Here is a 26,347-nt window from a genome sequence, read left to right on the forward strand (position 1 = left end):
CAGATTAATGCACCCATGCCCTATTTCCGTAGTCCTTTGGTACCCCTGCCCATTATCGAGGTTCCTTTTGAGAGGATCGCCATGGATTTGGTTGGGCCCTTACTGAAGTCCACAAGAGGGCACCAGCACATCTTGGTGATAATGGATTATGCCACCCGTTACCCAGAAGCGATTCCTCTCCGAAATACCTCTGCTAAAACCATAGCCAAGGAGTTATTTCAAGTTGTCACCCGGGTGGGTCTACCTAAGGAAATCCTAACTGACCAGGGCACCCCGTTTATGTCCAGGGTGACAAGAGAACTTTGTAAACTCCTGAAAGTGACCCAGTTACGTACCTCAGTATATCACCCTCAAACAGATGGGTTAGTGGAGAGGTTTAATAAAACGTTAAAACAAATGTTGAGGAAGGTGGTGGATAAAGACGGAAAGAATTGGGATTATCTGCTCCCTTATCTGATGTTTGCCATAAGAGAGGTTCCCCAATCATCCACAGGGTTCTCTCCGTTTGAGTTGCTGTATGGGAGGCACCCCCGGGGCCTACTTGACATTGCCAGGGAAACATGGGAGAGTGAGAGTTCCCCTCATCGAAGTGTGATTGAGCATGTTGCCCAAATGCAAGATAGAATTGCCCAAGTGATGCCGATTGTGAAGGCACATTTAGCCCAAGCCCAGTTGGCTCAACAAAGGATTTACAATCGTGGGGCCCAGGTCCGTTCTTTTGCACCTGGTGATAGGGTGTTGGTGTTGGTCCCCACGGTCGAAAGTAAATTCCTAGCCAAATGGCAGGGGCCCTATGAAGTATTGGAGAAAATAGGGATGGTGAATTATAAAATTAGCCAACCAGGAAGACGAAAACCTGAGCAGCTCTATCACGTGAACTTGTTAAAACCATGGAAGGATAGAGAGTCCTTGGTCGCTGAGACTACCCGAGTTTCTGCTCCAGTTCACCTGGCTGTCCCTGAAGTTGGGATAGCAGAGACTCTGTCCAAACTTCAGAAACAGGAGGTTAAAGAATTTGTGCTCCGTAATAGGGAGAAGTTTTCAGACCTGCCAGGTTGGGTCTCGGGAGTTAAACATGACATTATCACCACCCCAGGGGATAAGGTCAAGTTAAAGCCTTATAGAATTCCAGAAGCCCGGCGAGATGCCATTCGCCAGGAAGTAAAAAAAATGCTTGAGTTGGGGGTGATAGAAGAGTCAAATAGTGATTGGTCCAGTCCCATTGTCTTAGTGCCCAAATCAGATGGAAGTTGGCGGTTTTGTAATGATTTTCGCCGCCTGAATAAAATCACTAAGTTTGACACCTATCCTATGCCCCGCATAGATGAACTAATTGATCGCCTAGGCACTGCCCGGTACATGACCACGTTAGACCTTACCAAGGGTTATTGGCAAATTCCTCTCTCGGGGTCGGCCAGGGAAAAAACAGCATTTGTAACTCCAGACGGATCTTTCCAATATCGGAGGATGCCTTTTGGGTTACAGAATGCTCCTGCCACATTCCAACGCACCATGGATAAGACCCTTCGGCCTCATCTAGCCTATGCTGCTGCATACCTCGATGACGTGGTCATTCACAGTGAGGATTGGGACTCACACTTACCAAAAGTTCAGGCTGTGTTGGATTCCATCTGGAAAGCTGGGTTTACAGCCAATCCAAAAAAATGTACCATTGGGCTAGAAGAGGCGAAGTATCTGGGGTATACCATTGGTAGAGGTCTAATCAAGCCCCAAATAAACAAAGTTGAAGCTATTAAGGATTGGCCACGTCCCACCAGCAAGAAACAGGTTCGTGCATTTTTGGGGATTGCAGGTTATTATCGCCGTTTTATTCCCCATTTTGCCTCACAGGCTGCTTCCCTGACCAATCTGACCAAAGGGAAGGAGTCTGTCATGATCAAATGGACTCCCGAGGCAGAAACAGCTTTTCAGGCTTTAAAACAGGCCTTATGTAGCCAGCCAGTTTTAAAGTCGCCTGATTTTTCACGAGACTTTGTGGTCCAGACAGATGCATCAAATGTGGGTTTAGGAGATGTACTGTCCCAGATTATCAATGGGGAAGAACACCCTGTTATGTACCTCAGCCGAAAGTTGAAGGCCCATGAAGAGAATTATGCCACCATTGAGAAAGAGTGTTTGGCGGTGAAATGGGCCTTGGATTCTCTCCGATACTACCTCCTGGGTAGACAGTTTGAACTGGTGACGGATCACGCCCCATTGAAGTGGATGGCACAGAACAAGGAGACCAATAGGAGAATAAATAGGTGGTTTCTGGCCCTTCAGGAATTTAGTTTTGTGGTAACGCATCGCCCCGGTGTTCAAATGGGGAATGCAGATGGTTTGTCCCGTGCACATGCGTGCCTGTCAACCTGTGTCCCAACCCTAGGGTTGAAACAAGAGGGGGGGGGTATGTGACAGGAAGTCAGGAAAATCTATGGGTGTTGTCACTGACGGGAGATATATTTCTGCTTGGTTTAGACAATTCACTAATTGCTATCAGGTGTCGGCTGCAGAGGTAGGCAGGAAGGTGTACGGAAGTTGAGAACACTTTCAGCTGTTCAGAATGAGGCAATTAAGATCTCTATAACTTGTCCAAAGGGAGTCTATTGATTGCTGTCTCCTGAGGCTGTGTAAGCTGGGGAGAGCAGTCAGATGAGAGACTTCTAAAGGTGAGGTGTTGAATTTTTTCTGTGTAAAGAAAACACAAATGGACATTTGAGTGTCTGCTGTAGAACCAGCAGGGTCTGCCCAAAGAGTAGGTTGGGAAGACTCCTTAGATAGGTTCCGGTGTGTGAGAAGGTAGACGCCCACAGTGGCCAGGATTTATTTTGTGTTTTATTTTATTTTGATGTTTTTGCTGCATGCACTGTTTTGAAGAAATTGGAAGAATAAACCATAAACTGTTGTTTTCAACCACTCCTCGGCTATCTCCCTGTGTGACGAACCCCCCCCAAAAGGGGTTATCCACACCCGCTACCGAGCTAATCCCTCACACCGGGTAAATCTCAGAGTTGCCCCCACCATCCCCCATACTAATCGTTGTTAGGCCAAGTGACTTACCCCTGAAGGAATGTGGTAGTTGTGCAGAATGATGTCCTTGGTCAGATACCTCTGGACGGTGATCCCTACAGGATACAACCTGCAGACAACAATAAGACATCAGACAGGCCCCATTCATGGTCAAAGTGTCCATACTGCAGACATCCGTGACTTACCGAAGGGTCTCTTTGATTGCTCCTTTCAGAAGAGGCAAGGAGTTCAGTAACTGGTTCAGGTCATTGGGCTTTTGGGCCTCTGCTTTCCGAATCTCTTCCTGCAACTCTCTCTGCATGGAGGGGTTCCGAGCCAGCTCAAAGAGAGTGAAGAGTAATGGCATGGCTGTCTATGGGGAAGGGAGGACATTTGTAGATTAGATGTAGGGGGGTGCAGGGAGTAAAGACTGAGGAAGAGAGTATCGGGGAAATGAATACAGACTAAGGAGGGGGGGTTACAGTAAAGATTGAGAAGGGGGGTGCAGGAGGTTAGAGTACAGACTGAGGACACGGGGGGGGGGGTAGAGAATAGAATAAGGAGGAGGGAATTGAGGGATATAGCATGGACCAAGAAGGTCCATTTGTGTCCCCTAAACCCCAACACTTCCTCTTACCGTGTCTACTCCTCCAGCCATCAGTTCGGTGATATTGGCCTTTATGGAGTCGAGTGGAAGCTCAGCTTGTAGTAAAAGCTCGGCCATTATACCCGAGTACCCTCTCTCCTGACCCAGACAGAACTCCTGGTAGAGGTTCTGGATACAATGATCAGCTGCAAGAGATCACACACATCAATCAGTTAGCCAGGTAGGGGAATTGGAGGAAATGGGTCAGAGTAAAGACATGAGGAGTACATTAATAGGAATGTATGGTGATCTGTGTATCTGTACATTATTCATTGTCAGGGAAATATAGGACATTGTCTGGGAATATTCTGTTTTTTCCTTCTCTCGCCTCCTTTATTCTGTAAAATAAAGCTTGTGTATAGCGCTCAGTAGCTGAAAGTGAACTTTGTACCCACAGATGACTCAGAACAGAGATTCCTCTTCCCCAAGGCAATTAGTCGTGACCCATTCCCTTCCAAAACTGTGACTCCTCCCCCCCAGACCAGTGACTCCTCCTCCGGATAGAGCTGGGACCCCGTCTGTCCATAGAGGAGAGTCATAGGAATAAAGCTGGTACCTCCTCTGTCTATGGAGGAGAGTCATAGGAATAAAGCTGGGACCTCATCTGTGCACGGAGGAGACTCATAGGAATAGTGTTAGAATGTCATCTATCCATAGAGCTGAGCCATTGGATAGAGCTGAGACCTCATCTGTCTATGGAGGAGAGTCATTGGATAGAGCGGAGACCTTGTTTGTCCATGGAGGAGAGTCACATGATTAAAGCTGAGACCTCATCTGTCCACGGAGGAGAGTCATCGGAATAGATCTGGGACCTTATCTGTCCATGGAGGAGAGTCATTGGCTATAGGGGAGACCTTGTCTGTCCATGGAGGAGAGTAATTGGAATAGATCCGGGACCCCATTTGTCCATGGAGGCGAGTCACATGAATAAAGCTGGAGCCTCATCTGTCCATGGGGAGAGTCATTGGAATAGATCTGGGACCTTGTCTGTCTATGGAGGAGAGTCATAGGAATAAAGCTGGGACCTCATCTGTGCACGGAGGAGACTCAAAGGGATAGTGTTAGAATGTCATCTATCCATAGAGCTGAGCCATTGGATAGAGCTGAGACCTCATCTGTCTATGGAGGAGAGTCATTGGATAGAGTGGATACCTTGTCTGTCCATGGAGGAGAATCACATGAATAAAGCTGACACTTGGTCTGTTAATGGAGGAGAGTCATAGGAATAAGGGTGGGACCCCATCTGTCCATGGAGATTAGTCACATGATTAAAGCTGGGACCTCAACTGTCCATGGAGGAGAGTCATCGGAATAGATCTGGGACCTTATCTGTCCATGGAGGAGAGTCACATGAATAAAGCTGGAACCTCATCTGTCCATGGGGAGAGTCGTGGGAATAGATCTGGGACCTTGTCTGTCAATGGAGAAGAGTCATAGGAATAGAGCTGGGGCCTTGTCTGTCCATGGAGGAGAGTCATGGGAATAGAGCTGGGACCTTGTCTGTCCATGGAGGAGAGTCATGGGAATAGAGCTGGGACCTCAGTTGTCCATGGAGGAGAGTCATGGGAATAGATCTGGAACCTCATCTGTCCACGGAGGAGAGTCATAGGAATAGATCTGGAACCTCATCTGTCCACGGAGGAGAGTCATCGGAATAGATCTGGGACCTTATCTGTCCATGGAGGAGAGTCATTGGATATAGGGGAGACTTTGTCTGTCCATGGAGGAGAGTCATTGAAATAGATCTGGGACCCTGTCTGTTCATGGAGGAGAGTTACATGAATAAAGCTGGGGCCTCATCTGTCCATGGAGGAAAGTCATTGGAATAGATCCGGGACCCCATTTGTCCATGGAGGAGAGTCACATGAATAAAGCTGGAACCTCATCTGTCCATGGGGAGAGTCGTGGGAATAGATCTGGGACCTTGTCTGTCAATGGAGAAGAGTCATAGGAATAGAGCTGGGGCCTTGTCTGTCCATGGAGGAGAGTCATGGGAATAGAGCTGGGGCCTTGTCTGTCCATGGAGGAGAGTCATGGGAATAGAGCTGGGACCTCAGCTGTCCATGGAGGAGAGTCATAGGAAAAAAACTGGAACATCGTCTGTCCATGAAGGAGAGTCATAGGAATAGTGTTAGAATCTTTTCTGTCTATGGAGGAGAGTCACATGAATAGAGCTAGGACCTTGTCTGTCCATGGAGAGGAGTCATTGGAAAAGATCGGAGATCTTGTCTGTCCATGGAGAGGAGTCATTGGAAAAGATCGGAGACCTTGTCTGTCCATGGAGAGGAGTCATTGGAAAAGATCGGGGACCTTGTCTGTCCATGGAGGAGAGTCATGGGAATAGAGCTGGGGCCTTGTCTGTCCATGGAGGAGAGTCATGGGAATAGAGCTGGGACCTCAGCTGTCCATGGAGGAGAGTCATAGGAAAAAAACTGGAACATCGTCTGTCCATGAAGGAGAGTCATAGGAATAGTGTTAGAATCTTTTCTGTCTATGGAGGAGAGTCACATGAATAGAGCTAGGACCTTGTCTGTCCATGGAGAGGAGTCATTGGAAAAGATCGGAGACCTTGTCTGTCCATGGAGAGGAGTCATTGGAAAAGATCGGAGACCTTGTCTGTCCATGGAGAGGAGTCATTGGAAAAGATCGGGGACCTTGTCTGTCCATGGAGGAGAGTCACTGGAAAAGATCTGGGACCTAGTCTGTCTATGGAGGAGAGTCAAGGGAATAGTGTTAGAATCTTATCTATCCATGGAGGAGAGACATAGGACTAGATTTGGACACCCTGTTCATGTCTGGTGATTGAAGTTAATGGCTCCTGTTTGCTTCCCTCCCTCACTTACCTTGTTCAAATATGACATCCCAAGCCTGCATGTGTTGGTTCCATAGGCGGGTCTGGAAGAGTTCCTGAATTTGGTGGGGGTAATACAACAACGGCAGGGTGGTCTTTAACACAGTTTCCACCGCCCCGATAAAACGTAGAGATTCAGCGTTCGGATGTTCATCCAGGAGTCCAAGGCGCTGTCCATACAACACGTAGCTGCTGGCTGCCGGGCCAAAGATGAGGATAAACATGACAGATTATTCACCCAATGAGGATAACATTTATAGAAATTCACAATCTCCCATCATTTGTAAAATAACATGTACGGATAGAATAGAAAAGATCAGCCGAATCGGAAAACTCTACAAGGAACCTCCATAGGATGGTCCGGGCCTCGTATAAGAAAGGAGGAATACAGTAGGAAGAATAATGATTTGATGCCCTGCAGATTGTGTAAGTTTTCCCACTTTCATAGAATTGGTGGGTGTATAATTTTTATCATAGGTGTATTTTATATGATAGAGACAGAATATCAACCAAAAATCCAGAAAAAACACATGATACAAATGTTATAAATGGAGTTGTAGTTCAGTGAGTAAAATAAGTATTTGATCCCCAACCAACCAATAATAATTCTGCCTCCTACAGACTGGCTACAGTAGGTGCTCATGTGGTCACAGATTAGTCCTGTCAATGTAAGAAGGAGTTCCTAACGACAACTCGTTATGTGTATAGAAGACTCCCGCCCACAGAATCTCTTTCCTCCAATCACAGCTCACCATCATGGGAAGACCAAAGAGCTGTCAGAGGAGGTCAGGGAGAAGATTGGAGACCTGGGATTGGCTACAAGACCATCAGCAAGAAGATTGGTGAGATGGAGACAATTGTTGGAGCGATTTTTTGCAAATGGAAGAAATCCAAAATAACCAGAGATGTATAGTAACTAAGTAGAATTACTTCACTACTGTACTTAAGTACGGAAAGGCGGTATCTGTACTTTCCTGGAGTAGAATTTTTTTCTCCTACTTCCACTTTTACTTCACTACATTTTTTCGATGATTTCAATACTTCTACTCCGATATTTTTTTTTTTGTGCTGCATAGTTACTCGTTACTATTATAAAAATTACCACTGCCAGAACAGTAGATGGCAGGTTTCATGAAGCTCAAAACATTGTGTATTATCAGCGCATACGAAAATAAATGCTACTGTATGTATAAATAAAAGCTGCATTTGAAATAATAAAAAACAATATGATGTTCAAACTTTTGACTTCTTTCTTTAATAACTACATAACACAGTACTTGTACTTTTACTTTCAGTACTTGAGTAGCAACATTTTTTAAAAAACTACTTGCAATACTTAAGTACAAAAAATGTTGAATACTTTAGTACTTCTACTCAAGTCACTTTTTGATCGAGCACTTCCACTTCTACTCAAGTATGGGTTTCGAGTACTTTATACAACTCTGAAAATAACCATCAATCTCCCTCGGTCTGGAGCTCCATGCAAGATTTCTCCTCATGGGGTGAGGATGATGATGAGAAAAGTGAGGGACCAGCCAAGAAATACACAGTAGGAGCTTGTGAATGATCTAAAGGCAGTTGGGACCACAGTCGCCAAACAAACCATTGGTAGCACAATACGCCGCCATGGATTTAAGGTCCCCCTCCTCAAGAAGGCACATGTACAGACCTGTCTGAAGTTTGCCAATGAACATCTAAATAATTCAGAGAAGGATTTGGAGAAAGTCATGTGGTCAGATGAGACCAAAATTGAGCTCTTTGGCATTCACTCAACTAGCTGTGTTTGGAGGAAGAAAAATGCTGACTATGACCCTAAGAACATCATCCCTACAGTCACCATCCCCTACAGTCACCATCCCTACAGACACCGTCCCTTCAGTCACCGTCCCTTCAGTCACCGTCCCTACAGCCACCGTCCCTACAGTCACCGTCCCTACAGCCACCGTCCCTACAGCCACCGTCCCTACAGTCACCGTCCCTACAGCCACCGTCCCTACAGTCACCGTCCCTACAGTCACCTTCCCTGCAGTCACCGTCTCTACAGACACCGTCCCTACAGTCACCATCCCTTCAGTCACCGTCCCTACAGTCACCGTCCCTACAGTCACCATCTCTACAGACACCATCCCTTCAGTCACCGTCCCTACAGACACCGTCCCTACAGTCACCGTCCCTACAGTCACCTTCCCTACAGACACCGTCCCTACAGACACCTCCCCTACAGACACCGTCCCTACAGACACCGTCCCTACAGTCACCGTCCCTACAGTCACCGTCTCTACAGACACCGTCCCTACAGTCACCATCCCTTCAGTCACCGTCCCTACAGTCACCATCCCTACAGTCACCGTCCCTACAGTCACCGTCTCTACAGACACCGTCCCTACAGTCACCATCCCTACAGACACCATCCCTTCAGTCACCGTCCCTACAGACACCGTCCCTACAGTCACCGTCCCTACAGTCACCTTCCCTACAGTCACCATCCCTACAGACACCGTCCCTTCAGTCACCGTCCCTACAGCCACCGTCCCTACAGTCACCGCCCCTACAGCCACCGTCCCTACAGTCACCGTCCCTACAGCCACCGTCCCTACAGCCACCGTCCCTACAGTCACCGTCCCTACAGCCACCGTCCCTACAGTCACCGTCCCTACAGTCACCATCCCTACAGTCACCGTCCCTACAGCCACCGTCCCTACAGTCACCGTCCCTACAGTCATCATCCCTACAGTCACCGTCCCTACAGTCACCATCTCTACAGACACCGTCCCTACAGTCACCATCCTTACAGACACCATCCCTTCAGTCACCGTCCCTACAGACACCATCCCTACAGTCACCGTCCCTACAGTCACCTTCCCTACAGTCACCGTCCCTACAGACACCGTCCCTTCAGTCACCGTCCCTACAGACACCGTCCCTACAGTCACCGTCCCTACAGTCACCGTCCCTACAGACACCATCCCTACAGACACCATCCCTTCAGTCACCGTCCCTACAGACACCGTCCCTACATTCACCGTCCCTACAGTCACCTTCCCTACAGAAACCGTCCCTACAGTCACCATCCCTACAGTCACCGTCCCTACAGACACCGTCCCTACAGTCACCGTCCCTACAGTCACCGTCCCTACAGTCACCATCTCTACAGACACCGTCCCTACAGTCACCGTCCCTACAGACACCGTCCCTACAGACACCGTCCCTACAGTCACCATCCCTACAGTCACCGTCCCTACAATCACCGTCCCTACAGTCACCATCCCTACAGTCACCTTCCCTACAGTAACTGTGTAACGCTCCTGCGTTTTTGTAGTAGGCTGGATTTGCAGCTGCAGAATCTCCACTCAGTAGTCATGTAGAGATGTGTTGAATAACCAGATCCAACTCTCCAGACTCATCACTGTGGGCCTGTCAGCTTCAGCATACAGATATACACACTCAATAAGATGTTCCTGGAGTGATAGGATGTATATGATAGTATGAAGATGATGTGCTGAAGGGACAGGTGTGAACAGTGACAGAGATGGTAAGCACTTGATAGAAAAGTTCAGGAGAGTATTAGATGGTATTAGGTAGAATGCAGATAGGTTAGTAACCGAGTATGGTAACAGGTGGTAAGGACAGCAGATGACAAATACAGGATAGACTAACCCAGTGCAAGGATAGATGGTAGTAGACTCAAGAGCTAGCAATCTATGTAACAGTGCAGATGATAGAATTAGTATGCATAGATAGTAACAGTCCTTAATGTGCAGAGGTAGATAGTGTAAGTAAGGTTATGGAGGATTCCCCTGTGGGGTACTTATCACTAGTAAAGTTAGTAGTAGAAGGGTCCAGTAGTGAGGGAGTGATCCAGTAGCGAGATACAGGGATCAGTAGCGAGGTTCCGGTCTGTTCCAAGTAAAAGAGAATAGATGGAGGTTCCGGCAGCAAGACAAGCTTGTAAGCATGTGGACACACAGGCAGGTTGAACGAACAACGTGAGAGAGAACGCCGGCGGTTGAAATAGCCGCTCTGCGGCACTCGGCGATGACGTCATCCGTCTTAAAGGTGTATGCGTACCACCTAATTAGAAAGGTGGGACGCATATTGAGAGAAAATGGAAAATAAGGGTACCAGAGGTACCAGAATCTTACAGTACCCCCCCCTTAAGGCCGGCTCCGGAAGGCCTATAGCACTGGTTTCTCCGGGTATTTCGAGTGAAACCTTCGTATAAGCCTAGGTGCGTGAACATCAGTGGTATCCAACCAGGTGTCGTCTTGGGGTCCATAGTTCTTCCATCTTATGAGATACTGGAGTCTTCCTCTGTGGATACGAGAATCCAAAATCTCCTTAATCTCATATTCTTCTCCGCCTTCAACTTGTACTGGAGGTGGAGGCAAGATGGTAGGCCTTATTCCTTGGTTAGGAACATGGGGTTTCAGTAGCGACACATGGAAGATGGGATGGATCTTGAGATCTGCTGGTAAGGTGAGCTGTACTGCAGCTTTTCCAATAAGTTTCTTTATTGGGAAGGGTCCCAGAAATAAAGGTCCAAGCTTTTTGCTAGGGATCTTTAATCTTAAATTTCTTGTCGATAGCCAAACTAGGTCCCCAATAGCATACTGAGGAGAAGGTCTTTTACGTGGGTCGTAGTACCTTTTTTGTTGACTATGAGCGTGTGAGATAGTGGTATTAAGTAAACCCAGAGAGTCCTTTATTTGGGTAAGATAGTCTGAGGCTACTGGGTTACTTGATGGTAGGATGCGTGGTGGAAGAAGTGTGGGGTGAAACCCATAGTTTAAGTAGAACGGACTTTGCTTAGTAGTACTGTGGGTTGCGTTGTTATAAGCAAATTCCGCCAGAGGGTGAAGGTCCACCCAATCATCCTGTAGGTATGATGTGTAGCAACGTAGATATTGTTCTATACACTGGTTGACTCTTTCAGTCTGTCCGTTGGTCTGAGGGTGGTAGGGAGAAGTGAGCTTTCGCTCAATCCGTAATATTTGACAAAGAGCTTGCCAAAATTTGGAGATGAACTGTGAACCACGGTCGGATAAAAGAGTCTTTGGAATTCCGTGTAACTTGAACACATGTTTCATCAGTAGTTCCGCTGTTTGTTTAGACGAAGGTAGTCTACGGATAGCAATGAAATGTGCCATCTTTGTCAAGTGGTCCACTGACACTAGAATGGTATTAAATCCTTTGGAAGGTGGTAGTTCTACTATAAAGTCTAAGGACACAACTTCCCATGGAGCCTGGGGTATTGGTAGACTGCAGAGTAGACCAGATGGTTTTGTAGTGTCAATTTTGGACCTTGCACAGATGTCACATGAAGATAAAAATTTTTGTACAGACGTCTTCATATCAGGCCACCAAAACTGCCTAGTAAGCAAATTAAGGGTTTTCGTCATACCCATATGTCCTGCCATGGGCACATCATGTGATAACTCCAAGATCTTGGTGCGCATAGTAGGGGGTATGTAGAGTTTGTCGTTGTAATAGAGGAAGCCTTCTGCATCAGTAGTTAGTTGTGGTGGAGGTGAATCCAATCCTATACTGTGCAAAATCTCTTCCTTCAGGGAACGAACAACACCAATAATACGTTCATAGGGTATTATAGGAATAGAAGGGATTTCGGCGCAGTTATCTTCGGTTAATCGTGATAGCGCATCCGCTTTTTTATTTTTGTCTGCAGGCGTGTAGGTCACTAAGAAGTTGAATCTTAGGAAGAATAATGACCATCGTACCTGCCGGTGGGAGAGAGTTTTGTAGGTATTGAAGGTTTTTATGATCTGTATATATGAGTATTGGTAACCGGGTACCTTCAAGTAGATGTCGCCAATTCTCCAGTGCCAGTTTTATGGCAAGCAACTCCTTTTCACCCACTGGGTAATTCACCTCTGGGCTGCTTAATGATTTTGAAAAGAAAGCAACTGGGTGGAGTGGTGAAGTATTTGTTGGTCGTTGGGAGAGAACTGCTCCTACTGCCATATTTGACGCATCTACCTCTAGAATATATTGGAGGGATGGGTCTGGATGGCGTAGTATGGGAGCAGAAGTAAAGCTTGATTTTAACAAGCAGAAAGCTCGATTTGCTTCTTCTGACCATTTGAATGGTTTCTTTATACTTGTCAGTTGTGTGAGAGGTCTCACAATGGCAGAAAAGTTCTTGATGAACTTCCTATAGAAGTTTGAAAATCCAAGGAATCGCTGTAATGCCTTACGAGTTGTTGGTATAGGCCAGTCCAGAATACAGGATATCTTGCTCATATCCATCTTAATTCCGGTTTTGGATATGATGTATCCTAGGAATAATATTTCTTCTTTATGAAATAGGCATTTTTTTAATTTCACGTATAGATTGTGTGCGAGTAATCTGGATAACACAAGTCTTACATGTTTTATATGTTCAGAGAGAGATCGAGAATAGATAAGCATATCGTCCAGATATACTACAACACAGACATCAAGTAAGTCTCTAAAGATGTAGTTTATGAACCTTTGGAAAGCTGCGGGAGCATTACACAACCCGAATGGCATCACAAGATATTCGAATAATCCGTATCTGGTTCTGAATGCTGTTTTCCACTCATCTCCGTCACAGATTCGGATTAGGTTGTATGCCCCTTTCAGGTCTAATTTAGAGAAGTAAGTAGCCCCACGCACTTGTTCAATGAGTTCAGGGATGAGCGGTAAAGGATAGCGATCCTTTATTGTAATCGTATTTAATTGCCTATAATCGATAATAGGCCTGAGACTGGAATCCTTATTGCGGACAAAGAAAAGTCCTGCAGCAGTGGAAGAAGTAGAGGGTCTAATGAACCCTTTTGTCAAATTCTCATCCAAGTATTCCTTGAGATGAGAAAGTTCATCCTGTGAAAGAGGATAAACATGACCGAAAGGCAATTTGCTGTTAGTGAGTAGATCGATAGTGCAATCGTAATCCCTATGGGGAGGCAACATTTGAGCATTTTTCTCAAGGAATATTTCGGACAGATCCTGATAGCATAGTGGTGCAATCTCATCTGACACCACAGACAGAATCTTTCCATAAGATGGGAGGTTACACGTAATCTCACAATAGTGAGAAGGGAAAGACAAAGTCCGTCTTTTCCAATCTATGATTGGTTGATGTGTGTGTAACCAGGGGAGTCCCAAAATAATAGAAAAATGGGGTGAAGATAGTATATCAAAAGTGGTGGTCTCCATATGAGACTTGTTAGCAGTGACAAGGAGTGCTTGTGTCTGGTTGGTGATTGGACCAGAAAATAGTGGAATACCGTTAATGAAACTAACAGAAACAGGTTTAGGTTTTGAAATAATAGGTATTTTATTTAAGGTAACAAAACATGTATCAATATAGTTTCCACAAGATCCGGTGTCGACCATAGCCTTGGTGGTAATCCTAGTCTGGTCCCACTGTAATGTCAAATGAACAAAGAGATAGGGGTTAGAAAAGGAAGTCGTTAATCCCCCTAGCAAGACATGTGAACACTCACCCTCTTTTTTGCGGACAAGGGGACAGACGCTTATCAAATGATCCGGGGATGCGCAGTACATGCAGAGGTTTCTGGATCTTCTTCTGGCTCGTTCAGTAGTTGATAAAGGTGGGCGTATGGTTCCTACCTCCATGGGAGTAGGGTCAACGGCCGCAATCCGAGAAGGACTAGACAATGGCATTCCCATTTTCTCAGCCTTTCTTTCTCGTAGTCGTCTGTCGATGTTGATACTGAGTTGTATTAAGGCATACAAGGTGCCAGGTAAATCCGCTCGGGCGAGCTCGTCTTTAACGGCTTCTGATAACCCGAGTCTGAACTGAGTTCGCAGAGATGTATCATTCCACCCTGAATCAAGGGTCCATCTTTTGAACTCTGCTACAAAGTCTTCTACAGGTCTCCTTCCTTGTTTTAAAGCCCTCAATTGAATATCAGCAGTACTCTGCCTATTGGGGTCTTCATATAAACTAGCGAGTTCCGCTAGGAATAAAGGATAGGAGTTGAGAAGCTGATCATTTTTCTCAAAGAGAGAGTCTGCCCAGGCCCGTGGATCACCCGTTAAGTATGAGATAACGGTACAGACTTTAATTTGATCAGTAGGGTAAGTACGAGGTTTTAACAAAAAAAGCAATTGACATGCGTTTTTGAATTCACAAAATTTTTTCCGATCACCTGTAAACACTAGGGGAGGGTTTATTTTAGGTTCAGGGGGTTGAGCAGCAGTAAGCCGTGAAAGACGGGTTACCTGCTGTATCAGAGTCTGATTTTCTTCTTTTACTTCAGTAAGAGCAAGTATTAATGCATTTACTTGTTGTGTTAATTGTGTCACTTGAGTGGGTAATTCTGCTGAATCCATTTTTTAGGTTCGTTCAATCTGTAACGCTCCTGCGTTTTTGTAGTAGGCTGGATTTGCAGCTGCAGAATCTCCACTCAGTAGTCATGTAGAGATGTGTTGAATAACCAGATCCCACTCTCCAGACTCATCACTGTGGGCCTGTCAGCTTCAGCATACAGATATACACACACTCAATAAGATGTTCCTGGAGTGATAGGATGTATATGTTAGTATGAAGATGATGTGCTGAAGGGACAGGTGTGAACAGTGACAGAGATGATAAGCACTTGATAGAAATGTTCAGTAGAGTATTAGATGGTATTAGGCAGAATGCAGATAGGTTAGTAATCATGTATGGTAACAGGTGGTAAGGACAGCAGATGACAAATACAGGATAGACTAACCCAGTGCAAGGATAGATGGTAGTAGACTCAAGAGCTAGCAATCTATGTAACAGTGCAGATGATAGAATTAGTATGCATAGATAGTAACAGTCCTTAATGTGCAGAGGTAGATAGTGTAAGTAAGGTTATGGAGGATTCCCCTGTGGGGTACTTATCACTAGTAAAGTTAGTAGTAGAAGGGTCCAGTAGTGAGGGAGTGATCCAGTAGCGAGATACAGGGATCAGTAGCGAGGTTCCGGTCTGTTCCAAGTAAAAGCAAATAGCTGGAGGTTCCGGCAGCAAGACAAGCTTGTAAGCATGTGGACACACAGGCAGGTTGAACGAACAACGTGAGAGAGAACGCCGGCGGTTGAAATAGCCGCTCTGCGGCGCTCGGCGATGACGTCATCCATCTTAAAGGTGTATGCATACCACCTAATTAGAAAGGTGGGACGCATATTGAGAGAAAATGGAAAATAAGGGTACCAGAGGTACCAGAATCTTACACACTGTCCCTACAGTCACCGTCCCTACAGTCACCATCCCTACAGTCACCATCCCTACAGCCACCGTTCCTACAGTCACCATCCCTACAGTCACCATCCCTACAATGAAGCAAAGAGGTGGAAACATGATGATTTGGGGATGTTTCTCTGATAAAGGTACAGGCCGACTTTGCCACATTGAGGGGCCAATGGGCGGGGCCATGTATTGTAAAATCTTGGATGAGAACCTTCTTCCCTCAGCCAGAACACTGAAGATGGATCATGGATGGGTCTTCCGGCATGACAATCACCCAAAACACACCGCAAAGGCAACAAAGGAGCGGCTCAAGAGGAAGCACATTAAGGTCATGGAGTGGTCTAGTCAGTCTCCAGACCTTAATCCTATAGAAAATTTATGGAGGGAGCTGAAACTTCGAGTTGCCAAGTGACAGCCAAGAAACCTTAAGGATTTAGAGAAGATCTGTAAAGAAGAGTGGACCAAAATCCCTCCTAAGATGTGTGCAAACCTGGTCACCAACTACAAGAAATGTCTGACCAACAAGGGTTTCTCCACCAACTACTAAGGGGATCAAATACTTATTTTACTCACTGAACTGCGACTCCATTTATAACATTTGTATCATGTGTTTATTCGGGATTTTTGGTTGATATTCTGTTTCTATCATATAAAATACACCGATGATAACAATTATACACCCATCATTTCTCTGTAAGTGGGCAAACTTACACAATCTGCAGGGGAACCAATCATTATTTTCCCCACTGTATGTGGGACCTCCATACCCAATCTAGGCTTTGGGCCCGACACAAAATGATGTCAGTTAGTAAACTGAAGTCTATGTCATTACCGCCCAATATTTGGAGTAATATTGTGATAATTGGGGCCCTCGGGTGTTGGGTTGGACAGTGCTCTGTAGGGTATTTATGAGTGTTCTGGATGGAGTATGGCGGGCTTAGGACCACCCCCCTTCAGGTTGTTATTGCTATCTGTGTCCCCATTGGGGAGATTCATCCTTCTACTTGTACTGAGGACCATTGGTAACTGAGACAGAAAGTGAAGGGACATCCAAACCTTTACAGTTATTACCAGAACAAAAAGTGGTGAGGAAATCGTCCAATAGGGACACCGATTTCAGTGACAGCTGTTTAAGAGGGGCATTTCCTCTTATTGGGGAGATTTTTTCTCACTTTCTGTTTGTATCTCCAGGACAAGAAGGGTTCGCAACCCTTCCCTACTCCATCCAAAACTGTTAAAAAATGTGAAGACTGTACAAACACTTTCATTGGATCAGCCGCGAGACTGCAAACCCCTCCACAGGCCAAATCTAAAACAGATTTTACAATTTGGTCATTGGCCAATTCCCGGGTAGATTTCGTGCTTCCATTATTTTCGCCTTTGAACAGTTCCAAAATGAGAAGAAGCGTGATTTTTTTTCAGGTCAGCCTAGCTACCCTGATAAAGCCATGTGGGCCAGTGCCGTAACACGTAGGGCGGAGCCAAGTGACGTCACTTCCGCTCCGGAGAAGAAAGACGGAAGTCATCATTTTCTTCTGCCGGTGACTCGGTTAATGAATGGGAGTGCATATTTTATTGCTGTTTGAGTTTTTTTTAATTTATAATCTATTACATCATTGGATGCTTCCTCTTCTTTCCTTTGCTAGTTTGCTTAGAATGAAGTGGGGAGTCTGATTCCGTGCATTTAAAGGGCACCTTCTACTATGCATTCAGGGCCGGTGCTTCCACTAGGCAAACTAGGCAGCTGCCTAGGGCGCATTGCCACCTAGGGGCGCAGCCAGGAGTCGGCACTCTCTCTCCATCATGAATGATTATTGTGAGCTGAGGGAAGAGGTGGCGGTAGGGGAGGAAGAAGGGACAGAGAAAGATGCCAGGTGTCTTTGGCAGTGGCGGAACTATCAGGCCCTAGCTTTCCACTACTGTTGGAGGGGCCCCAAGAGGCAGGAATGGAGCCCACCAGAGTGCTGCCTGCATGATGATCCTCTTCAGCTGGAGCTGAACGGCCTTTACCCCAGGCAGGAAGAGACTCTCTGCACTAAGCTGGTCCCTGGGTGTTACATGGAGCATCCCTGGTATGAAAGGGAATCGGGGTCACCAGGTGTGCCATGGAGGATAGGGGTCACCGAGTGTGCCATGAGGAATTGGGGTCCCTGGGTGTGCCATGGGGGATTGGGGTCCCCAAGTGTGACACGGAGGAACATCGGGGTCCCCAGGTGTGACATGGAGGAACATTGGGGTCCCCAACTGTGACATGGAAAAACATCAGGGTCTGACATAGAGGAACATTTGGGTCACTGAGTATGACAGCATGGAGGAACACGGGGGTCCCTGGGTGTGACATGGAGGAACATCAGGGTCAGTGGGTATGACAGCATGACATGGAGGAATATTGGGGTCCAAGGGTGTGACATGGAAAAACATCAAAGTCCCTGGGTGTGACACGGAGGGACATTAGGGTCCCCGGGTGTGACATGGAGGAACATGGGGGGTCACTGGGTATGAAAGAATAACATGAAGGAACCATCAGATCAGGGTCACTGGGTATGACATAGAGGAGTATTTAACTCCTTCCCTTTTTTTGTTGGGGAGGGGGGACGCAAGTAGCTGGTCTTGCCTAGGGCGTAAAATAGTCTAGCACCGGCCCTGTATGCATTAGCTCTGCCCATGCCACTGCTCCGGGGAGCCCAGTGAATGGATGGAGTAACCCATGTCCAGTGAAAGCGCTTTGTCACCTATATATTCATTTATATGGGTCCAATATCCAGGTGAGCGGGCATTCCTACTGGTGGTGGGACACTTCGATTTATGGTGGAGCACAAAGTTAAGGATAGACCTCCATGTGATGAATGGATGTCCAATCACAGAGAACCTTTTTTCTTTATCACACCGGAAGATATTTACTGTGGGACTGAGACTTGTGATTGATATTTATTTGTTTCAGCTGATATTGCTTATTGTTTTGTTTGGTAGTTATACACTACATTGTCAAAAGTATTGGGACGCCAGCCTTTACACACACATGAACTTTAACCACTTTAGCCCCGGAGGATTTGGCTGCTCAATGACCAGGCCATATTTTGCGATTCGGCACTGCGTGACTTTAATGGAAAATTGCGCGGTCGTGCGACGCTTTACCCAAATAAAATTGATGTCCTTTTTTCCCCACAAACAGAGCTTCCTTTTGGTGGTATTTGATCACCTGTGCGATTTTTATTTTTTGCGCTATAAACAAAAAAAGAGCGACAATTTTGAAAAAAATAACAATATTTTTCACATTTTTTTTATATGAAATTCTAAAAAAAAATTTAAAAATCAAAATTTTTTTAACATTTTAGGCCAATTTGTTTTCTGCTACATATGTTTGGTAAAAAAAAAATTGCAATAAGCGTATTTTGATTGGTTTGCACAAAAGTTATTGCGTTTACTAACTATGGGAAAGATTTTTGTCATTTTTATTGTTTTTTTTTTTTTTTAAACGAGTAATGGCGGCGATCTGCGATTTTTAGCGGGACTGCGACATTGCGGCGGACAGATCGGACCCCTAAGTGACGTTTTTGACACTTTTGGGGGGACCAGTGACATTACTACAGTAATCAGTGCTATACATATGCACTGTCACTGTACTAATGACACTGGCAGGGAAGGGGTTAACTTTACTGGTGATCACACGGTTAAATGTGTCCCTAGGGGCATGATTCTAACTGTCAGGGGGCGTGGCTTGTGAAGTAATCACAGAGACATGCGATCCTACATAGCAGGATGGTATGATCTCTGCAGTTACACCAGGGAGAATGACAGACGGCTTTGTTTACATCAGCCGCCTGCCTTTCTCCCTCAGCTGCGGGAGATCGCGAGTGACCGGAGGACATCGGAGCCACCGGTCACATGCACTGGCTCCCCAGGAAACGAGCAGGGGCGGGAGCGACGTAGGTGTATGTCGCTTTGCCTGTAAGCGGCTGAGTGCCGCGGTAAATGTAAGGTGGGCGGGGTGGAAGTGGTTATTGACATCCCAGTCTTAGTCCGTAGGGTTCAATATTGGGTTGGCCCACCCTTTACAGCTATAACAGCTTCAAATCTTCTGGGAAGGCCGTCCACAAGGTTTAGGAGTGTCTATGGGAATGTTTCAGGCACTGATGTTGGACGAAAAGGCCTGGCTCACATTCTACTGTCTAATTCATCCCAAAGGTATTCTGTCGGTTGAGGTCAGGACTCTGTTCAGGCCAGTCAAGTTCCTTTGGTGGAGGGGGGGATTATGGTGTGGGGGTGTTTTTCAGGGGTTGGGCTTGGCCCCTTAGTTCCAGTGAAGGGAACTCTTAAGGCGTCAGCACTCCAAGACATTTTGGACAATTTCATTCTCCCAACTTTGTGGGAGGAGTTTGGGGTGGCCCCTTTCTGTTCCAACATGACTGCGTAATGAGTGCACAAAGCAAGGTCCATAAAGACATGGATGAGTGAGTTGGGGGTGGAGGAACTTGACTGGCCTGTCCTGACCTCAACCCAATAGAACACATTTAGGATAAATTAGAGTGGAGACTGCGAGCCAGGCCTTCTCATCCAACATCAGTGCCTGACCTCACAAATGCTCTTCTGGAAGAATGGTGAAACATTCCCATAGACACTCCTAAACCTTGTGGACGGCCTTCCCAGAAGAGTTGAAGCTGTTATAGCTGCAAAGGGCGGAGCCAACCCAATATTGAACCCTACGGACTAAGACTGGGATGCCATTAAAGGTCATGTGTGTGTAAAGGCCGGCGTCCCAATACTTTTGGTAATATGGTGGATATGTGCTATAGATATATCACTGAGTAGCACAACACAATTTTTCACTGCATACAGCATTATGGCCAGTAGATGGAGCTGAAGATCATAGGAAACTTATTTCTTACAATCCTCCCCTCCATCTCCATAATGCCGTATTTTCCTAAATCACTCACTTGGTTTCTGAATGAATAACATTTGACCTGTAGAGGAAATAGATGGAGAACATTACATTTTGCTCCCTTCACATACAACGAATGTACTTTTCTCCAGAATGAGAATACTTCTTAATGTTTTATCTCTTTAAAGACTCTCCAAGTACATGAAATATTACTGTCAATCTGCCACCAAAAACTCAGTGCCTATGTCCTGTTGTGGTGTCAGCCCTGTTCAGCTGTCTTTTGATAAACTTGTTGAATCCTTCCCACTCTCCTCATCTCCACAAATGGAGGAAATTGTTCTGACCTGGGAGGGCTAATTCGACTCCTTGAGATAAGGCAGGAAGTGTGCAGAGGAGCCAAGACAGTTCTGAATTTCTGGCAGGATCTACGGGTATTTCCTGCTCTTATTGAAAAGATACAATAAAGGCTTCCAATAGGTCTATTACCAGACGGGAAGGAATGGAATATGAGAAGACCAATGTTCTGGACCCGCCATGTCACTGACCTTCGAGGGTGAATCGGAAGAGGTCCGCATACAGGTCCACGGTCAGCGACCCTCTCATATTTTTGCTCATACGTTTCTTCATGAAAGTCACAAAGTCGCCAGCGACTTCATCCAAGAACGGGAGAAATTTCTTCACCCCGCCGAGACTGAGGACCTCCTTGTTCATGATAATTCGATCTGAACGCCAGGCCTCGCCATTGCTGTCATTGGGGGAAAATGTTACAATTAAAATATGTTTCTTGGTGTTGGATGGAGTAGGAAGTGGTCAGAACCCCGGCCAGGTTTTTTCCTACCTTCACTTCCTGTCCTGTAGGCACAACAGGAAACTCTCTGATGGATGGGAAGTCCCCTCTAAGGCACCAGAACACGTGACCCCATTGGAAGGTTTTGCCTTGCTTCCAAAATGGCCACCAAGATCAATAGGGAGGGTGACCTAAAAACCTGGCAGGGGTTCTAACCCTTCCAAACTCCATTGTGAAGACACTTGGGAGTAGGTCGGTCAGTGTGGATACTTGTTGTAGGAGGTTGGTAGGTCGGTCAGTGTAGATACTTGGTGTAGGAGGTTGGTAGGTCGGTCAGTGTAGATACTTGGTGTAGGAGGTTGGTAGGTCGGTCAGTGTGGATACTTGGTGTAGGAGGTTGGTAGGTCGGTCAGTGTGGATACTTGGTGTAGGAGGTTGGTAGGTCGGTCAGTGTGGATACTTGGTGTAGGTTAGGAGGTTGGTAGGTCGGTCAGTGTGGATACTCGGTGTAGGAGGTTGGTAGGTCGGTCAGTGTGGATACTTGTTGTAGGAGGTTGGTAGGTCGGTCAGTGTGGATACTTGGTGTAGTGTAGGAGGTTGGTAGGTCAGTCAGTGTGGATACTCGGTGTAGGAGGTTGGTAGGTCGGTCAGTGTGGATACTTGGTGTAGTTTAGGAGGTTGGTAGGTCGGTCAGTGTGGATACTTGGTGTAGTTTAGGAGGTTGGTAGGTCGGTCAGTGTGGATACTTGGTGTAGGAGGTTGGTAGGTCGGTCAGTGCGGATACTTGGTGTAGTTTAGGAGGTTGGTAGGTCGGTCAGTGTGGATACTCGGTGTAGGAGGTTGGTAGGTCAGTCAGTGTGGATACTTGGTGTAGGAGGTTGGTAGGTCAGTCAGTGCGGATACTTGGTGTAGTGTAGGAGGTTGGTAGGTCGGTCAGTGTGGATACTCGGTGTAGGAGGTTAGTAGGTCGGTCAGTGCGGATACTTGGTGTAGTTTTGGAGGTTGGTAGGTCGGTCAGTGTGGATACTTGGTGTAGTTTTGGAGGTTGGTAGGTCGGTCAGTGCGGATACTTGGTGTAGGAGGTTGGTAGGTCGGTCAGTGCGGATACATGGTGTAGTGTAGGAGGTTGGTAGGTCGGTCAGTGTGGATACTTGGTGTAGGAGGTTGGTAGGTCGGTCAGTGCGGATACTTGGTGTAGTGTAGGAGGTTGGTAGGTCGGTCAGTGTGGATACTTGGTGTAGTTTTGGAGGTTGGTAGGTCGGTCAGTGCGGATACTTGGTGTAGTTTAGGAGGTTGGTAGGTCGGTCAGTGCGGATACTTGGTGTAGTTTAGGAGGTTGGTAGGTCGGTCAGTGTGGATACTCGGTGTAGGAGGTTGGTAGGTCGGTCAGTGCGGATACTTGGTGTAGTGTAGGAGGTTGGTAGGTCGGTCAGTGTGGATACTTGGTGTAGTTTAGGAGGTTGGTAGGTCGGTCAGTGCGGATACTTGGTGTAGTTTAGGAGGTTGGTAGGTCGGTCAGTGTGGATACTCGGTGTAGGAGGTTGGTAGGTCGGTCAGTGCGGATACTTGGTGTAGTGTAGGAGGTCGGTAGGTCGGTCAGTGTGGATACTTGGTGTAGGAGGTTGGTAGGTCGTCAGTGCGGATACTTGGTGTAGTGTAGGAGGTTGGTAGGTCGGTCAGTGTGGATACTTGGTGTAGTTTTGGAGGTTGGTAGGTCGGTCAGTGTGGATACTTGGTGTAGGTTAGGAGGTTGGTAGGTCGGTCAGTGTGGATACTTGGTGTAGTTTAGGAGGTTGGTAGGTCGGTCAGTGTGGATACTTGGTGTAGTTTAGGAGGTTGGTAGGTCGGTCAGTGTGGATACTTGGTGTAGGTTAGGAGGTTGGTAGGTCGGTCATTGTGGATACTTGGTGTAGTTTAGGAGGTTGGTAGGTCAGTCAGTGGGGATACTTGGTGTAGGTTAGGAGGTTGGTAGGTTGGTCAGTGCGGATACTTGGTGTAGTTTAGGAGGTTGGTAGGTCGGTCAGTGTGGATACTTGGTGTAGGTTAGGAGGTTGGTAGGTCGGTCAGTGTGGATACTTGGTGTAGGTTAGGAGGTTGGTAGGTCGGTCAGTGTGGATACTCGGTGTAGGAGGTTGGTAGGTCGGTCAGTGTGGATACTTGGTGTAGGTTAGGAGGTTGGTAGGTCGGTCAGTGTGGATACTTGGTGTAGTTTAGGAGGTTGGTAGGTCAGTCAGTGTGGATACTTGGTGTAGGTTAGGAGGTTGGTAGGTCGGTCAGTGTGGATACTTGGTGTAGGTTAGGAGGTTGGTAGGTCGGTCAGTGTGGATACTTGGTGTAGGAGGTTGGTAGGTCGGTCAGTGCGGATACTTGGTGTAGGAGGTTGGTAGGTCGGTCAGTGCGGATACTTAGTGTAGTTTAGGAGGTTGGTAGGTCGGTCAGTGCGGATACTTGGTGTAGTTTAGGAGGTTGGTAGGTCGGTCAGTGTGGATACTCAGTGTAGGAGGTTGGTAGGTCGGTCAGTGCGGATACTTGGTGTAGTGTAGGAGGTTGGTAGGTCGGTCAGTGTGGATACTTGGTGTAGTTTAGGAGGTTGGTAGGTTGGTCAGTGCGGATACTTGGTGTAGTTTAGGAGGTTGGTAGGTCGGTCAGTGTGGATACTTGGTGTAGGAGGTTGGTAGGTCGGTCAGTGCGGATACTTGGTGTAGGAGGTTGGTAGGTCGGTCAGTGCGGATACTTGGTGTAGTGTAGGAGGTTGGTAGGTCGGTCAGTGTGGATACTTGGTGTAGGAGGTTGGTAGGTCGGTCAGTGCGGATACTTGGTGTAGTGTAGGAGGTTGGTAGGTCGGTCAGTGTGGATACTTGGTGTAGTTTTGGAGGTTGGTAGGTCGGTCAGTGTGGATACTTGGTGTAGGTTAGGAGGTTGGTAGGTCGGTCAGTGTGGATACTTGGTGTAGGAGGTTGGTAGGTCGGTCAGTGTGGATACTTGGTGTAGTTTAGGAGGTTGGTAGGTCGGTCAGTGCGGATACTTGGTGTAGGAGGTTGGTAGGTCGGTCAGTGTGGATACTCGGTGTAGGAGGTTGGTAGGTCGGTCAGTGTGGATACTTGGTGTAGGTTAGGAGGTTGGTAGGTCGGTCAGTGTGGATACTTGGTGTAGTTTAGGAGGTTGGTAGGTCAGTCAGTGCGGATACTTGGTGTAGTTTAGGAGGTTGGTAGGTCAGTCAGTGCGGATACTTGGTGTAGTTTAGGAGGTTGGTAGGTCGGTCAGTGTGGATACTTGGTGTAGGAGGTTGGTAGGTCGGTCAGTGTGGATACTTGGTGTAGGAGGTTGGTAGGTCGGTCAGTGTGGATACTTGGTGTAGGAGGTTGGTAGGTCGGTCAGTGTGGATACTTGGTGTAGTTTAGGAGGTTGGTAGGTCGGTCAGTGCGGATACTTGGTGTAGTTTAGGAGGTTGGTAGGTCGGTCAGTGTGGATACTTGGTGTAGTTTAGGAGGTTGGTAGGTCACACTTACAGTAGGAAGATTCCTTGCTTGTGGTTGCGCAGGTCTCGGTGCCTGGACCAGGCCTCCATGGTCATCCTACGTGGGAAGACGCCCTCAGACTGGAAGAGTCTGGCAACATCCTGTGGAAGCATAATATTCACACTGCTCTGCGTCCCCAACTTCTCCCTGCCGGGGGACAGCTGGTTATATAGGAGGTCAGCATGGCTTCATTCATCAATGGTAGCATTCTTTCTTAGGGCATTGTGGGAAAATATTGCCTTTTACCGCACCCTCTAGAGATACATCCCAAACCTGAACCCTACAGAGATACATCCCAAACCTGATCCCTCTGGAGATACATCCCAAACCTGATCCCTCCAGAGATTCATCCCAAACCTGATCCCTCCGGAGATAAATCCCAAACCTGATCCCTCCAGAGATTCATCCCAAACCTGATCCCTCCAGAGATTCATCCCAAACCTGATCCCTCCGGAGATAAATCCCAAACCTGATCCCTCCAGAGATACATCCCAAACCTGATCCCTCTGGAGATACATCCCAAACCTGATCCCTCTGGAGATACATCCCAAACCTGATCCTTCCAGGGATACATCCCAAACCTGATCCCTCCAGAGATACATCCTAAACCTGATCCCTCTGGAGATATATTCCGAACCTGATCCCTCCAGAGACACATCCCAAACCTGATCCCTCTGGAGATACATCCCAAACCTGATCCCTCTGGAGATACATTCCAAACCTGATCCCTCCAGAGATGCATCCCAAACCTGATCCCTCCAGAGATGCATCCCAAACCTGATCCCTCCAGAGATACATCCCAAACCTGATCCCTCTGCACCGACAAGAAACAATGCGGTACTTGACCTACTGATTACCAACAATACAGACCTGCTCACGGATATAGAAATACGGGGCAACTTAGGGAACAGTGACCATAGGTCAATTAGTCTCAGTATTAATTACAGTAATAGGAAGCAAAGGGGTAATATAAGGACACTGAATTTCAAAAGAGCCAATTTCCCAAAACTGCGCTCTCTGCTAGAAAATATCAAATGGGATAGAACCCTGGGAACAAAGAACACGGAGGAAAAATGGGAGTGCTTCAAGAGCATACTTAACAAAGGGATTGGCCAGTGCATTCCAAAGGGAAATAAATTTAAAAGAGCAAAACTAAACCCTGGATGGCTAAACTCCAACATAAAAATACATATTAATGCTAAAGAAAAGGCCTTCAAAAAATACAAGACTGAGGGGTCATTGGCAGCATTTAAGCATTACAAAGAGTGTAATAAGAAATGTAAAGATGAAATCAGTGCGACTAAAATAGAACACGAGAGACATATAGCGGAAGAGAGTAAAAAGAACCCCAAGAAATTCTTTAAGTATATAAACAGTAAGAAAGCGAGGCCAGAACACATTGGCCCCATAAAAGATAAGGGAGATTTGGCCAC

At 46.7% G+C, this 26,347-nt stretch overlaps 1 protein-coding gene across 1 annotated transcript in view; it reads right to left on the reverse strand.

Annotated features, from left to right (window-relative positions):
• LOC309557174 (cytochrome P450 11B, mitochondrial) overlaps nt 1-26,347 on the reverse strand; it is a 48,573-nt gene that overhangs the window by 8,517 nt on the left and 13,709 nt on the right. Inside the window, exons 2-7 of the mRNA XM_082259831.1 lie at nt 24,906-25,061; nt 21,155-21,354; nt 6,499-6,702; nt 3,647-3,801; nt 3,216-3,382; nt 3,061-3,139 (exon numbers count right to left, since the gene is read on the reverse strand). Of these exons, the coding sequence (XP_082115957.1) occupies nt 3,061-3,139; nt 3,216-3,382; nt 3,647-3,801; nt 6,499-6,702; nt 21,155-21,354; nt 24,906-25,061 (961 nt within the window). The remainder of the gene's footprint in view (nt 1-3,060; nt 3,140-3,215; nt 3,383-3,646; nt 3,802-6,498; nt 6,703-21,154; nt 21,355-24,905; nt 25,062-26,347) is intronic.

The sequence above is a fragment of the Pelophylax lessonae genome (genome assembly GCF_965119305.1).
Source record: "Pelophylax lessonae genome assembly, chromosome: 5".
Lineage (NCBI taxonomy): Eukaryota > Metazoa > Chordata > Amphibia > Anura > Ranidae > Pelophylax > Pelophylax lessonae.